This window comes from Amborella trichopoda, chromosome 4 (genome assembly GCF_054954075.1).
Source record: "Amborella trichopoda isolate Santa Cruz 75 chromosome 4, AtrichopodaSantaCruz75HAP2 v2.0, whole genome shotgun sequence".
Classification (NCBI taxonomy): domain Eukaryota; kingdom Viridiplantae; phylum Streptophyta; class Magnoliopsida; order Amborellales; family Amborellaceae; genus Amborella; species Amborella trichopoda.
The window spans coordinates 34,767,197-34,784,930 of record NC_142339.1 but is presented as its reverse complement, the minus strand read 5'-3'; the positions used below and the strand labels follow the sequence as shown (position 1 = coordinate 34,784,930).

General features: G+C 34.7%; 1 protein-coding gene and 1 long non-coding RNA gene across 3 annotated transcripts in view; one reads left to right on the top strand and one right to left on the bottom strand.

The window, feature by feature from the left end:
* Nucleotides 1–7,619: 7,619 nt before the first annotated feature.
* Nucleotides 7,620–13,721, bottom strand: LOC148782417 (uncharacterized). The gene is made up of 2 exons (XR_016053516.1): nt 13,485–13,721; nt 7,620–7,740 (listed from the first exon to the last, which is right to left on the bottom strand). It is a non-coding gene; the product is annotated as an uncharacterized LOC148782417 (long non-coding RNA).
* Nucleotides 13,722–14,558: 837 nt separating this feature from the next.
* The window catches only part of GC2 (golgin Putative 2), a 59,666-nt gene continuing 56,490 nt past the window's right edge, over nt 14,559–17,734 (top strand). For both annotated transcript variants that reach the window (XM_088864004.1, XM_011623015.3), the window contains exons 1-2: nt 14,559–14,848; nt 15,120–16,346. In XM_088864004.1, the coding sequence (XP_088720130.1) occupies nt 14,795–14,848; nt 15,120–16,346 (1,281 nt within the window). In that variant the 5' untranslated portion in view covers nt 14,559–14,794. The remainder of the gene's footprint in view (nt 14,849–15,119; nt 16,347–17,734) is intronic.

Here is a 17,734-nt window from a genome sequence, read left to right as displayed (position 1 = left end):
ACAAGACTGTCAGATTTTTCATTCAAAAATTTTAAATTTGTACAAAGTCTACTTACAACTTATATTAACATGAATGTTCATTTATATACATCTTTGATAGGACAAAAGTTACAAATGTAAGTTTAACTGTGACTACAAACTTCTTCATAGCTACTTCTGTTGTACTTTCAAACAATAAGGCTGCAATTTATTCTGAAAATAATTCACAAGAGTTTGATGAATTTGGCTACTCAGTAAGTTACCATTATAATCCTTAAAAATAATCATGGTTGATAAATGTAGATATTTTCTAAAAAAATGCATATTAAAATAATACGAGGAAAACCATACAATGAGAACTATTTCGAATTTTTCAATTGAAATATGTAGTTTTAACATAATTTCAAAGATTTGAATACATATTGAATAATACGAAAAATAATATTATTTTTATGAGAATATTATGAGAGAAATAATTATTTGTTATGAGAGAAAGAGCATGAGAAGAGAGAGAGACAAAATCGTTAAGAGAGAGAATAATGACTTACATAGGGAGGAGAGAGAAAGACCAATTGTGATGGGCTAATGATGGGCCTATGAGGGATATTTGTAAGTGAAGATGACCAATCTTCATTTGACACTTGTCAAACATGTATCTTTTTTTTTACTTACATATGTGCCATCGTATGACACATTATTATCTTATAACAATACTTTATGACACATCATCCTCTTATAATGTCACCTTATAACACATCACTATCTTACAATGACGCATCATCCTCTTATAATGCCATCTTATGACACATCATTTTATGTTTAAATATATTAACTTAATTAAAACAAACGTGAAAAGGGAAAGTTTAGGGTGGTCCCATGGTGTATTCATAACATAGTGAACTATCATTCAAAATTATAAATATTTTATATTTTTATTATTATTTTTCAGTTTCAAATATATTTAGGATCATCACATTCTCCCCCCCCTTAAAAAAATTTAGTCCTCTAAATTTTTGTACCTGATTACTGAAAAAGATGGGGATATTTCTCATTGATTTCATTTTCTTGTTCCCAAGTGGCTTCTTCTAAGGAATGATGTTGCCACAAAATTTTTATTAATGATATCACCTTGGATCTCAACACTTGCTCTTTTCAATCGAGAATTTGAATGGGTTGCTCGGCGTATGTTAAGTTATCTCTAATTTGGAGAGGTTCATGGTTAATGATGTATGACGGGTCAAACTCATATCTTCGTAACATTGACACATGAAACGCATAATCAGTGTTTGATAATTCAGGGGGCAAGGCAATTATATATGCCATCTCTCCAATCCTTTCTAAGATTTCAAAATGTCCAATAAACCTTGGGCTTAATTTTCCCTTTTTTCCAAATCTCATTATATCCTTGGAAGGAGATACCTTCATAAATACATGGTTTCCCACTTGATATTCCAAGTTTCTTCGATGCTTATCTGTATAATTTTTCTGTCTAATTTGAGCACTTTAAAGTCTTTTCCGAATGAGCTTAATCTTATTGGTAGTTTCTTGAACAAACTCTGGTCCCATAAATTTTATTTCCCCTTCATCATCCCAACAGATAGTTGATCTACACTTTCTTCCATATCTTCCGTATAATGCCTCATATGGTGCCATTTTCATACTAGACTGATAGCTATTATTGTAGGCAAATTCGATCAAAGGCAAATGATCATCCCAATTTCTTTTAAAATCCATCACACAAGCTCGAAGTATATCTTCTAAAGTCTGAATTGTTCTTTTTTATTGTCCATCAGCTTGAGGATGAAATGCCGTACTAAAATTTACCTTCGTACTCATGGTTTTTTTGTAAACTTTTCCAAAATTGAGTGGTAAATTGGGGATCTCTATCAGACACAGTTGTTATTGGGGTCCCATACAATTTCACAATTTATCGAATATATAGTCTTGCCAGGTTATCTAATGAACCTGTTACTCTGATGGCTAGAAAATGAGCAAATTTGGTTAGTCTATCCACAATTACCCAAATTGGATTGTGACTATTCTTTGTTTTGGGTAGGCCTGTAACAAAATCCATAGTTATGTGCTCCTATTTCCAGTCAGGAATGGGTAAGGATTATAAAATACCTACAGGTTTTTGGTGGTCTGCCTTAATTTGTTGGCACACCAGGCACTTACACACAAATTCAACAATCTCTTTTTTCATATTGTTCCACCAATAATGGCTTCATAGATTCTGATACATTTTATTACTACTAGGACACACAACATATCGAGATCGATGAGCTTCATCCAAAATCTCCCTTTTAAAATTTTCATTATTTGGAACTTAAAGTCTCCATCTGAATCTTAATATGCCAGCTTGTTGGATTTCAAAAATCTGGTATTGACCCTTTGGTTAATTTTTCCATGATTGCTACCATCTGAGTGTCGCTTATTTGTGCCTCTCTAATTCTCAGAATAAGAGTTGGCTTTACACATAAATTAGCAACAATGGTGTCGGAATCCTTTAAATGAAATTCTGAGTTCCAATCTTTAATTTCTTCCAGTAGTCGCCACTCTTTAATCATTAGATGAGCTAGAACTTCTGCAGACTTCCTACTTAGAGTATCTGCTACAACATTAGCTTTACCTGAATGGTAATGGATTGTACAATCATATTCTTTTAGAAAATCCATTCATCTTACCTGTCGTATATTTAAATCTTTCTGAGAAAAGAGGTATGTCAAACTCTTATGATCTGTATATATTTCAAATTGTTCACCATATAGATAATGTGTCTATATCTTCAAAGCAAATACTATTGGAGCTAGTTCTAAGTCATGGGTTGGGTACCTCTTCTCATATTCTTTCAATTGTCTAAATGCATATGCCACTACCTTAACATGTTGCATTAATATATAGCCTAAGCCTTTGTGTGAATCATCACTGTAAATCTTGAATCCCTCGCAAGAATAGTTAAAATAGATGCAAAAGTCAATCGAGCTTTTAATTCTTGAAATTTTTTTCTCACATTCATTTGTCCATTCAAAATTGACATTTTTTTATGTCAATCGAATTAATGGATTCACAATTCGAGAGAATCCTTCTACAAATCTTCTGTAATATCATGTCAGCCCTAAAAAGCTTCGGACTTCAGTCACATTACTTGGTTGCTTCCAATTAATCACAGCTTCAACCTTTAAAGGATCAACAGATAAACCTTCCTTTGATATCACATGACCTAAAAATGTCACTTGTTCTAACCAAATTCACATGTACTTAGTTTGTCATACAACTTATTTTCTCTTAGTATTTGTAATATCGTCTTCACATGTTGCTCGTGCTCTTCCCGATTCTTGGAATAAATTAGAATATCGTCAATGAATACTACAACAAACTAATCCAAAAAGGGCTTAAAGATTTGATTCATCAAATTTATAAATGCAACTCGTATATTGGTTAATCCAAAAGGCATAACTAACAATTCATAATGGCCATATCTTGTCCTGAAAATTGTTTTGGAAACATCATCACTTATAATTTTAAGCTGATGGTACTCAGATCTGAGATCATTTTTTTAAAATACTTGTGATCCTTGTAATTGATCAAATAAATCATCAATTGTAGGTAGTGGATACTTGTTTTTCACAATTACCTGGTTTAGCTGTCTGTAGTCAATACACAACCTAATGGACCCATCTTTCTTTTTAACGAACAATACCGGAGCACCCCAAGGTGACACACTAGGTCGAATAAAAACATTTATCTAATAATTCTTACAATTGTTATCTAAGTTCCTTAAATTCTATAGGTGCCATTCGGTAAAAGGCTTTAGATATTGGGGCTGTCCCGGGAAGCAACTCAATAGAGAATTCAATTTCCTTGTTAAGTGGTAAACCTGACAATTCTCAGGAAACACATCAGGAAATTCCCGAAGAACCGGAATGTCATCCAAGTTCATCTTTTCTTTTCTATCTTCTTTAACATAGGCAAGAAAGCCTTGACATCACCTTCGAAGGAAGTGGTTAGCCTGAATGGAGGAAATTAAATATAGTGGGGAAGCTTCCTTGACACCTTCCAAGTAAAATACCAATTGATTTGGAATGCAAAAGGTAACTATTTTCTTGTAACAATCAACACTTACATGGTAGGCAAAGAATCAATCTATGTCTAAGATTACATCAAAATCTTGAATTTCTAAAAGTACTAAATCCACCAATAGTTTCTTTTATTCTATCATTATTACATAAGATTTGTATATTAAATTGGTTACAATTGAATTTCCCATACGTGTGGCTACCTCTAAAATGTATTCCAATTGTTCTAGTTCTACTTTTAAGTGGCATGTACATCTTGGTGGCATAAATGAATGAGTAGATCCAAGATCAATTAAAACATAAGCTATATCTTGAAAGATAGTAAGAGTACATTGAATCACTGATTTTGAAGCTTGGGCATCCTGCTATGTGATTGCAAATACTCATCCTTTCATTTGGGGTTTGTGAGTTGCTTCACCATGCTTTGAATGTTGTTGCATTTGCATAATAGGACAATATTTGATCTTGTGCCCCAGCTCCCCACATTTGAAACAGGCTCCAGTCTTCTAATAACAGAGTGTTAACCCATGCTTCTTCCCACATTTCTTACAAGGTTCCGGTAGGCTTTGGAGTGACTTCAGTCTTAGCCTTTTGTTTGCCCTTTCTGATTCTTTTCATTTTTGTCAATTAGATGGTATGGGTCTAATCCGACTTTTCTGGTTTTTCCTCTTTTGGAAGTCTTCGCAGTCTTTCTCAATAATTTGGGCTCGATCCACTATCTCAGCATAAGTTCTTAATTTTAGGGTTGATATTCTCCCTCTGATGATTGGTCTGAGGCCACTTTCAAAATTTTTTACCTTTCTTGTCTTATAATTGATCATATGTAGGGCAAACCTGGCCAATTCAGTAAACTTGGCCTCATACTATGCTATTGTTTTGTTCCCTTAGACTAGTTTTAGAAATTCTATTTTTTTTTAATCTCGAATAAAATCTGGAAATTACTTTTCATTGAATGTTTCTCAAAATTTTGTTCCCAAGTCAAAGGTTTGTTTTCGAGGACCAATACTCTTTTTGTTATCTGCCACCAATGTTCTGCTTCACCTTCCAACATAAAAACTGCCAAGGTGACATTCTTAACATCAAGACATTCTATTACTTCAAATATTTTCTCTAATTGCATAATCCATCCATCGGCTTCTAATGGATCGGCAGCACCCTTAAAGGTAGGTGGATTTAATTTCTTAAATAATTTGATATTATACCCATTATTTCCCGTAACTGACTGTCTTGGTGGATTATTGTTCTCCCTTTGGTGCTGCATAAGAGCAATCATATTCTTCAAGGCTTTATAAATTCCCTCCATGCTAGCTTTAGTCATTCGGGATCTTGACATTGTACTTGTCTGTTCATACAATAAGTGTTATAATCTTCAAACTACTGCAAAGAATTCTATTAAATTGATTAATCAAGATATACAAGACTCTGTATAAATATATGGCCAAGTAATATGTATCCATATAGAAGGATATGCATACTGATATGTATCAGTATGATACATATCATACATAGATACCACACCTAATTTTATCAAGAGATATGTATCCATACAAATAAATATCCATACTGAACGATATAAGCAGTAGTCTTCATGCTCATATTGCTTGAACAACAAGCACAGAAAGAGGCAAACCTCAGGAACAGACGGCCTCAGGAACATCTGAGATCTCCGGAATTGAGTAACGAAAAATTCCATCAACAACAGACAAACAGGTCTTCGGAATTTTTGGGATCGAGTAACGAAAAACTCGATCAATAGACAAGATCGAATAACGAAAAACACGATCATCAAACATGATCGAGTAAAGAAAAATATGATCATCAAACAAGATCGAGTAACGGAAAACTCGATCATCTGAAAAGATCAGGGTGGCTGATGAGAGTTCAGACAAATCACTCTGAGATCAAGATCTAGAGGCAAAACAAAGAGAGGGGCAATTTTCCAAATAGAGCAGATCGATCGTTTTCGTTGATCATTTTTCAGAGGTGAATTTTACAAATTAGCAATCCTCAGAAACCGACGCCTCGAACAGAGCAGTCTCGCATAACTCCAAATCAATAGGTCTCCGGAACAGACAAGATTGAGTAACAAAGAAAAACTCGATCATCACACAGGATGAAGTAACGGAAAACTCCATCATCTCATTGGACTGAGTAAAAACAAAAACTCAATCATTAAACATGATCAAGTAATGGAAACTTGATCATCAACCAGGATCAAGAAATTCGATTATCAAACATGAGGCACTTAGGAGAGCCAATAGAAGTCAGCAGCGGATCAACAAAAACAGTTGGATTTTAGATTCAGAGTTAAGAATAGTAAGATCCCAAATCGATCAAAGAGTCGAAATACAACTCGGTAAAGAGACAAATTAGAGGGACCACAACAACAATGGTTTACTTTTCATAAAATAGTAAAGAATCTAGAGGTGTACTTGCTCAAAGAGCACTATTTGCACGTGTAGAATGAAAGAGAGGATGCCCAACAAAAGAAAGAATTTGCCCAAATGAAGAGGCTTCCATCTATCAAATGAAGGCAGGCTTTTTGGAGTAATAAGAAACTTAGAGTTGCACTTTTTTCCCAATAAAGTACGAAGTAGAGAGAGAGGGAAGCAGAGCCTTTTGTGCATAATATGCAATTTCCTCTTAGGGAAGAGAACTTCTTATGGATAGAAACATTGTGATGTATCTCTTGTAGACTCCTAGAGATTGAGAGGCTTGTTTTTGGAGATTGAGAGGTTTGATCCTGGAGATTGAGGGGATTGTTTCTTATAAAGAAGCAATTCCCATTGAGATTTTGGGTGGTTTCCCCTTTTAGTTAGAGAGAAAGTTAGTTTCTCGTTGATCCCGCGTTTCTATCTGGTGTTATCTTCGTTGATCCCGCGTCTCTATCTGGTGTTATCGGTAATGGTTGCCAGAAGTAAAGAAACGGAAGGGGGAGTGGTTTAAAAGGGGTTTGCTTGACTCGATTTTTGTCGAGGTTAGAGAATTAACTCTTTGTTCCAAAATCTTTGATGTAACTTTCATTGGTATAGTGGATTTCAGTTTGCTATGTCCATGGATGTAGTTACATCTGTGACGAACCACGTAAAAACAATTGTTATGATTTTTTGACTACTACAGAGAACTCTATTAAATTGATTAATCAAGAATATAAAAGACTCCGTATAAATATACAAACAAGAGATATGTATCAATACAGATGGATATTCATACTGATATGCATCAGTATGATAAATATCATACATAGACACCACCTAATCTTATCAAGAGATATATATCCATACAGATACATATCGATACTGATACGTATCAGTATGATACATATCCATATACATACATTAACAATAAGTATGACTTAGAGTATATTCCTATTCAAATTTCCTAGGAATCCTAAACCTATTGCTTTGATACCAAAATTGTCACACCCCAGGTTCGGTAATACTAACATTCTTGAGGTGTGACAGTCTATCCTTAACAAAATCGAATTTTCTTTTATATATTGCACAAGATTGTTTGATTTTCCATTTAAAAAACTTTCAAATTTGTACAAAGTCTACTTACAACTTATATTAACACAAATATCCATTTATATACATCTTTGATAAGACAAAAGTTACAAATGTAAGTTTAACTGTGACTACAAAGTTCTCCATAGCTACTTCTGTTGTACTTTCGAATATTAAGGCTGCAATTTATTATGAAAAGAATTCACATTAGTTTGATGAGTTTGACTACTCAATAAGTGGCCATCATAATGCTTAAAAGCAAGCATGGTTGACAAATATAGATATTTTCTGAAAGAATGCATATTGAAATAATATGAAGAAAAGCAGTCAATGAGAACTATTTCGAATTCTTCAACAGAAATATACAGTTTTAATATAATTTCAAAGATTTGAATATATATTGAACAATATGAAGAAGAACACAATTTAAAATAATTCAAAAGTTTTTTAAATACCGTACTAGCGTCTCAAGTAGGTCACCTATGTACCCCTCCAGCGTCCTGAATTGATCCACTTAATCCTTACTGACGTACCAGATAGGTCTACTTATATCTCACAGGCATCCCAGATGAGTTCACTTATTCCCTACTGGTGTACCAGATAGGTCCACTTATATCTCACCGACATACCGGATGAGTCCACTTATTCCTTACCGGCGTACCAGATAGGTCCACTAAGAACTCACCGGCATACCGGATGAGTCCACTTATTCCCTAACGATGTATCAGATAAGTCCACTTGTATATTTAAAATAACGATGAAACTCTTTATCACTAAATATCAGGAAACAATAATATCGTATATTCAAAATATTCTTGAAATCATTAACATGAATTCACATGAAGCAATATAGAGCAATCACTTTCACTGATATTTATATAAATAACCAGTCAAATATTTGGGGCTAAATTTCTTAAATGTAGTTTCAGAAAGGTTGCAGTTCTGCGCGACATTCTTAAAAATTGAAATTTAACATGATAAGCAGTCTATTGAGTATAATATTATTTTTTTGGGAATATTATGAGAGAGAGAAAAATCATTTGTTATGAGAGAATCATTATGAAAATAATATTATTTTTATGAAAACATTATGAGAATAATATTATTTTTATGAGAATATTATGAGGGAGAAAAAAACTATTTGTTAGGAGAGAAAGAGCATGAGGAGAGAGAGAGAGATAAAAAATCATTAAGAGAGAGAATAAGGACTAACATATGGGAGGAGAGAAAAAGAGCAATTGTGTTGGGCTAATGATGGGCCTATGATGGGTATTTGTAAGTGAGGATGATCAATCTTCATTTGACATATGTCAAACATGTGTCTTTTTTCTTACTTGCATATGTGTTACCTCATGACACATCATTATTTTATAATAATACTTTATGAGCCATCATGCTTTTATAATGTCACCTTATGACACATCACTATCTTATAATAATACTTTATAACACATCATCCTCTTATAATGTCACCTTATGGCACATAACTTTATATTTAATTATCTTAATTTAATTAAAATGAAAAGGGAAAGTTTAGGGTGGTTCCATGGTGTATTCATAACATAGTGAACTATTATTCAAAATTATAACTATTTTATAGTTTATTATTATTATTTTTATTATTTTTTAGTTCCAAAAATATTTGTGGTCATCACACATTAACTCTATTTTTTACAAAAACGCATATCACATTGTCTATAATATTGTTTAGTGATTGCTTGAATTTTTTGTAAGATTGGATGCAGCTTATTTGGCTAATCCACTTGTCCAAATTGTTGATTTGTGGATCCATATCAATTTACCATATGACTAATACAGGTCATCGATCTGATGTTTCAAATATTCCTTCGCACCACTATTCATCTATGATCTACTAACCCCTGACAGATTTAGAACTTCCAACCTATCGCTCAATCTTTAGAAAGCCATAAAACACTCCACCTTCTACATTGGCCTTATGTAAATGGTAAGCTGCATCAAATAATTACAAAGGTAGTTTTGTTTCCCCCTCATCTTTTTGGGATGTTTTTGTTGGGACATGTAATTGTACTCTTTCATGAGCATATATTATACATTTATTCCCTCGGTCGACATGAGATTTTGTTTTTTTTTTTTTTTTGAAATTTCTTGATCTAATTTTTATAATTAGGATGTTATATTATTGGAAAAAGTATATATAAGGTTGCAACCTTAAATGTAGAACTAAAGTTGCACCTCAAAAATCGTTTATAAAATTAACCGGCATATGTAGAAATGCGGGCCTCCTAATAAACCTAGTTTTGAGATGGATTTCAAGACTTAATTTTTAAGGGCATGTGATCTCTAACATGAAGATCATGAATATGAAAAAATAAATAAATTTTAAAACCTAAAATTAATAATTCTAGCATGAAAACATTTGGGTTGTTAGTTTCTATTGTTTTTAGATGGAACACCTACTTGCATCCATCTTTAGGATGGATGTTTCACACTTTTTGGACCGCATATATAGAAATGTGGTTCAGCCTGCATGAAACAAAATTTTCCCTCTAATTGATCTTATCGACATCAAGATGTATGACTATGAAAGAAGAAAAATATTTCGAGTCCACGAAATAATGTACCTTGCAACACATTATCTGGACTGTCCATTTTCAAGATTTTTATGTGTTTGTAGATCTACTTGATTTGAACTATTTTTAGAGTTTAAAATTCTATAACTAGAGATGAAAATAGATTCTCAAGCTATCCTAAGAATTTTTTATGTCAAAATTACATTTATGATAAAATTTAGAGGTGCGCTTTAATTGGATTGTTTAAAGTTGCAACCTTATACAAACTACACCCTATATTATTATAACATTTATCTTTATCACAAAGAGGTTAAATTACTCATAGTCATTAGATGTTAAATTGGATGGCTTGGAGTATGTCACAAAGTTCGAGAATTTTCTTCTTATTTTTTTAAACTTTAAGTTTAGTAAGCAATATGTTTAAAACCACTTGAGAGTTAAAATCTAAAGAACAAGAGTGACTGTAACCTCCTTGTGCTAAAAGTAAATTATTTCATTGTATACTTTTCTTTTAGGGGAAATTACAAAAAAACCCCAAGACTACGCTTTCTATGCAACTTACCCCCAACCTAACTTATTCTCACTTTTTTCCCCAAAACAAACTTTCTATGCAAATATCCCGAAGGGAAAAAGTTCATTTCTTTTAACGGAAATGCCTTTCCTGTACAAAAAAATCAATTTGGCCAGATTTGACGTTGACTATCGACCCCAGTAGCACATTGCCGGAGCAGACCATCGCATTGCCGGACCGAAATTGAATACTGTCGGATCGCCCTTTATAACTGTCGGAGCCCAGTGACTCAGAAGTTCTACTACCGGATCACCTTTTGCAATTGTCGGAGCGCTGTGACTCCAGGACATGTACTGCCAGACCGCCCTTTGCAACTGTCGGTGCGTTGTGACTCCAGAACATATACTGTCGAACCGCACTTTACAACTGCTAGAGCGCTATGATTCCAAAACATGTACTACTTGACTACGCTTTACAACTGCCAGAGCGTTGTGACTCCAGTACATGTACTACCAGACCGCCCTTTACAACGGTCGGAGCATTGTGACTCACGAAAGTTGTACTGCCAGTCCAACCTTTGCAACTGCCAACGTGCTGTGACTCCAGAACATGTATTATTGAACCACCCTTTTCAATTGCTGGAGCCCAATGACTCCGAAGTTTTACTGCCAGACCGCCCTTTGCAACTGTTGGAGCGTTGTGACTCCAGAAAATGTATTGTCGGACCGCACTTTGAAATTTTTGAAGCGATGTGACTCCAGAACATGTACTGTCAGACCGCCTTTTGCAACTGCTGGAGCGCTGTGACTCCAGGACATGTACTGTCGGACCTCCCTTTTCAACTACTGAAGCGTTGTGACTCCAGAACATGTACTATCAGACTGCCCTTTGCAATTGTCAGAGCGCTGTGACTCAGAAGTTTTACTGTTGGATTGTCTTTTGCAACTGCCATAGCGTTGTGATTCCAAAACATGTACTGTCGGACCGCCCTTTGCCACTGATGGAGCCCATTGACTCAAAAGTTCTACTGCCAGACCGTGCTTTGCAACTGCTGGAATAATGTGACTCCAAAACATGTACTACTGGAGCACTGTGACTCTAGAACATGTATTGCCGGACCGCACTTACACAGTGCCGAAGCACTGTGATTCCAGAAACTCTTTCTTCTGGACCACCCTCATAGATTACCAGACCCTTTTCTCTCTCTGTCCCTCAATCTTTTTTTTTGTTTTTGCTTTTGGGTGGTGTTACATGTTAGCTAATAATAAGAAGAACTGGAGTTACGTGTTGCTTTTAGGTGGTGGTGACATTGTTTTTAAGTGGTGACATTGTTTTTAAGTGCCAGATGGATTTGATGTTGTTTTTAAGTGCCAGATGGATTTGATGTCAGCTTCTTTTTCACATTCCAGCTTCTTCATCATTTCTATTTGAGGAAGGAATAGATTTAACCATAACAATTTTTCATCGATTACTACATTTGATTGGAGTTCTCCATAGAAAATACACTAAATCAATTTGTTATCACTCATTTTCTTTTGTCTTGCACAAGATTTGTAATAATTTACACTCCACACATTGAACTTGCCCAAGTTTGGTAGGCTCAACTAGGTCTTTTCAAAAGAGCTACAACTAAATTTTAACAAGAGGTATGTAGGCATATTGTTGGTGGTATATAACCTAAAAAAACATTTCTAACAATGCTTATCTGAAATTGCACTCGTAACAATTTCACCCTGTTAATGTCTAGATTTTTTAGTAAATTATGAAAAATAGTATTGAAATAAAGAGCCTCAAAAGAGGACCCAACTTTTAAGATGAACATGCAATTCAATATTTCTACAAAGTAAGAACTAGTTCATATCCAAGTTAAACTAGCACAATGCCTTTCTTTTGCGAAATGAAACAAAACTAAATGACTTTGTAGACCTGAATTCGAATGCATTTGAAATTGGATAAAAACCTTATCCTAAATTTCTAGTATATAAATAATACTATTTATCTAAGCTATAGCTAAGCAATACCATTTCTCTAAGCTAAAGTTCAATCTAACAATGTAGATAAGCACAATATATACAACTAGCAATATAGACATTCCTAAAGTCAGTTTTTTGGGTTTGTCTTTTGTTTTAAAGAACTACTACTAAAATTAGCAAGAGCTAGGCATTTTTTTTTTTTTTAATGATAAACTAAATTTGAACAAGAGAAAAAGGATGGATCATCAAATAAAAAACAATTGATGCAAAGATAACCATGAGAAAATAGATACAGTAAAATAAACCCAAAATTTACTACAACCAAGAACATTCAAGCCCTAAAATCACAATAGAGAAACAATGACACACTCCATAACAATTTAATAAGAAAAACTACAATAATTCTTAAGCCATGAGCAATCAATTGAGATCAAATAACTGAATGATTTTCAATCTAAAAAGAACCCAAAATTTCCTACCACCAAGGACATTCTAGCCTAAAAATGACAATAGAAAATAGAGAAAAAAAACCAAACTCCATAACAAATTCAAAAGGAAAATTTCAATAATTCTTATGCCATGAGCAATCAATTTAGATCAAACGATTGAATGATTTTCAATCTAAAAAAAACCCAAAATTTCCTACCACCAAGATCATTCTAACCCTAAAATGACAACAGAGAAAAAATGCCAAACTCCATAACAAATTCATAAGAAAAACTTCAATAATTCTTAAGTCAAGAGCAATCCATCTCTTCATTGTCAATGATAGATCAAATACAACAAATTTCAACAAACAATAACCCAACAACAGATTTTAGCGATTTTATTCCATAAATATGCTATATATTTATTTAATAAAAAATAGTTAAAAAACTCTTTCATACTTTTGATGGGGCTGATTTAGGGCAGAGAGATTGAGCTAAAAATCGTGCTTGGGCTTGGGCTGGGGCAAAGAAATTGAGAACTTGAGCCGTTTCACAAAGAGAGAGAGGGTGGGCCTTCAGTCCTTTGAAGAGGGAGAGGAAGAGAGCTCGGGCCGAGAGAGAGAGTGAGAGAGAGGGAGGTCTGGCCAGGAGAGAGAGCGAGAGACAGGGAAGAAGCTCGTTCTGAGAGTTAGAGAGAGGGTGAGAAAGAGGGAAACTTTCGTTAAAAAATTAAAAGTAAAAAGGAGGGTAGTTTAGGTATTTTTTTAATTTTTATTTGGTTGGGGTGTTTTTGCGTAGAAAGTATAATTTGGGGAACACAGTGAGAGAAAAGGTTACGTTAGGGGTAACTTGCATGGAAAGTGTGGTTTTGGGGTTTTTTTTTTTTATAATTTTTTATTTTTTTTACAATGATATGACTATTTTAAAAGAAAAAAAATTTGAACTTTGAGTTATTCTATTTTCAAAAGAAAGAAATTGGCTTTTGAGTTATTGAACATCTAGATTACTTCTTCAAAAAATCTAGTGGTTCCAGTGCAATCTTGGGATGCTTTTTTTTAAGTTGGATACAATTGCTATGAATCCATGCAGAGATGAGTCACCTCTTAAAAATCTATTTTTTAGATTGATTTTTGGACTTAATTTTTAAAGATATGTTATGGAGATCATAGATATGAAAAATAAATAAATTTTAAAAATTAAAAATCATAATTCTATTAAAAAAATATTCGAACCGTTAGTTTTAATTATTTTTAGATGGACCACCTATTTGCATCCATCTTACCTTGGGGCTAGAAATCTGGTCCAGCTAGCATCAAACAATTTTAATTTTAAGCTAGATAGATAGTAGAGTTACAGAAATGCCATCCCATAATTCGGAATCTAAAAGACATCCCAATGTTAAGTTTAAGACATCCCAATGTTAAGTTTTGGAGGGAGTAGATAGATTGCAATACTCCCGTGGGAGTAGAAAAGTTTCTGACTTTGTTGTGTGTTAAACGTTCGTCTACCATCCGTCAAAGCACGCAAGCAGCCGTCGCAGTTTCCCGATTGCCCAACCTGAAAGTTATAGAGAGAGAGAGAGAGGCCCCCCAAATTCATCTCTGAAATTTAGAGAGAGAGAGAGAGAGAGAGGCGCCCAAATTCATCTCGCCCTTCAACGATGACAACCCGATACCGAATTGAATTGAAGACATGAAAGCTGATCTCTTTATAGCTAAAGAGCTTCTTCAGAGGGGGAAAAAAGAAAACCAGGCAAGAATTTGATAGGCATGGCAGGCTGGATCTCATCCAAACTCAAAGTAGCAGAGACATTTTTGCAACAGGCATGCATTGTGTCTTCTACAGTATCACATCACACAATTCTGATTTTCTCTATGGTCACACTGTTTTCACAATGGCTTTTCAGCATTTTCCTTTTTCATGATTAGTTTTGAAGTTCATTGCCAAAAGGAAACTTGGGGTTTTGAAATTGAATTGTGAATGGTATTTTTTACCAGATTTTTCAGATTTCTGTGGTTGAATGTGTAGATAATTAGGAATGAGAAGCGCGATTGACAGGCAATTAATTGTTTTGTTTCTCTTATGCTGTTCCAGATTGACCAGCAAGCGGCAGAATCGCTAGGCAAAAATGAGAAATCTCCATCCCATGAATCCATTGATGATGTTCTGAGAAGGGCTGAAACGGTGCCCTTAAAAGACCAACTCAAGAAGAAATCATCTGATACCCATTACAATTCTAATGTTAATCTCTTACCAAGAGCAAACCATGATCCAGGAAAGCAGCATTCTACCAGAAAGAAGCTTGAGAAGCCTGCAAGAAAACCCACTTCGAGGCCTTCACCGATCCTAACAGAGGCTGACTGGACCGAGCTCTTGGGTGCCCCTGAGCCTGTTTCTAACGGGATTCCTGGATCATATGGTTCAGAGGCAAAGAAGACTGCTACCCCTAAGCGCTCTCCTCCTGTCTTGAAGCAAGCAAGGGGATTGGGTTTTTCTCTGCCAAACGTAGTGAATGGAGACAGTGTTTCACCCCCTGGTGTCAGTAAACCTCAAGCCGTTACCCAATTGGGCGAGACATCAAAATTTCTTCTTAATGATGAAGATTTGGTTAAGAAAGAAGTGCCTTTGAATTTTACATCTGGGGCTTCTGTTTCAGCAGATTCTCTGCTTAGAAAGCTCGATGGTGACTCCAGTGTTTCACTTGGAGAGAGAAATGATGGCCTGGATGGTAATTCACCTGAAAGGGGCATATCTAATGGTCATTCAATTGCTAAAAATGAGCTCCATTCTGAGATTAATCATAAAATGGTTAGCTCAGATGAGAACAGTGATTTCAAATCCAGAAATGGACTGGATAGTGTATCAAAAGCAGATGAACCCAGCACTACCCGTAACTCAAGCATCGAAAAGAGTGAGGAAGTTTCCATGGTCATGAATGATCAAAGTGATTCAATTGGGGTTTCTTATGGAGATCAAACTGAACAGGTTTTGGGAGATACTAGCCGTGATTCATTGCCTCGACATGGCAGTGGCTCTTCTTCATACACACCTGCGGCCAAGTTGGTCCGAAGCCACATTAACTATTCAGAGAGTGAAGAGAGATCTGAATCTGAATCTGATTCAGATTCAACAGATTCTGAGGAGGATAGTCAGAGAAAGGCGGAGAGAAGGAGCAAAAGAGAAAAGATGATGGCAGAGGCTGCAGCGGCAAAGGCATTGGAAGCTATAAAGGAACGGGAGGACTTTGCGGCAAGATTAGAGGGTGAGAAGCAGAGCTTAGAGAAAATATTAGCAGAATGGGAAAAGCAGCAAGCACAAGAGGTCACACTTTCTACCTCTTCAATGTTTCTAATGCCTCTATACTATCAACCCATGTCTCCATGATTACGGTGATATTTCCCCCTCTGAACCTATGGTAGTTTAAATTGCTGAATGAGAACTGTTGTGTTATTCCATGAAAAAGTAAAGTGTTAGAATGTAAATTTTTTCTTTGGCTTTGTTGATGTAAGCTTGACTCTTCCTTGCTTATTATCTTTTAGGCTCATCTAGTTTTCAGAAAGGTGGATCTCTTTATTGTGCCTACCATTGAGTTTTATAGCAGGCATGTCTGCTGGTATTAGAATAGAGTGGATGAAATGAACAATGAAAAGAACTTCTTGCAACTCCTTCAGTTGAAAACATGAAATGATTATATTGAAAATCTGTATGTTATGAGTAGTTGTAGTTTGGAATTTAATAAGGTTAGAGGTGGAAACGCTTATGAAAGTTTTTGGCAAAGGGCAGTTGATTCTATGACCTTTGCTAGGATATTGGTGCCATTGAAGGAAAAATCAGGCAATCTAACTGGTAACCGCTAGGTTGGCCGGTTCCGATTGCGGCTGGTTTTGGTGACCGGCCAGGTATTTTTAAAAAAAATTAAAAAAAAATATAAAATCCCAAAAAATAAGGGATTTTGTTTGTAATGCATTTTTTAATGTCTTTCATCACTATGGCAAAGATTGGAAATTGTTTTGGTCATTAATACTTATTTTTACATTTTTCTTATCTTTTTTGGAAAACTTCAAAAATACCCTAGGCACAAATCGATTCTTTAAAATCCATTTTTTTTCATTAATTTTCAATTTCATTTGGATATGCTTTGTTAAATCATTCTTTGAATATACTTTTCATATTTTATTAGATTTTTTTTTTTTGTATTTATTTTTTTGAACACTTTTTTGACCGCTTGGGATTTGCTTGGTTAGAACGGTTGAATTGGGCGGTTTATTGGTTAGGCCGGCTGAACCACTTCTGGGTCCATGTTCGGTTAGTCGTTTTGGTTCGATTTTTCCTACACTGATTGGGGCACACCATGAAGCAGAAGTTTTGGTACTCAATAACGATATTGTTATATTAATATACTGATGTTTACTAAAATGTCTTTCTCCTTATGTCCTACTGATTGTTAGGTCTACAATTCTTCTTTGGATAAATTGAATTTCATTATTTCATATATATGATTTGGACTAAACCACATACACCAATGCACCCAAAGACACAAAAGAATAAGTGTAACTGGCTACAGTCTTCTTTGGGCCTAACAAAGAATAACAAAAGCCAAAGAGACCAACTGTCTAGCACAAAAGGAAAAAGGGAAGAGTAAAAACTAAAGTGACCTTCCGATTAACTGACCTACCTCTATATATCAATTATGTAAAGCACAAGAAAAA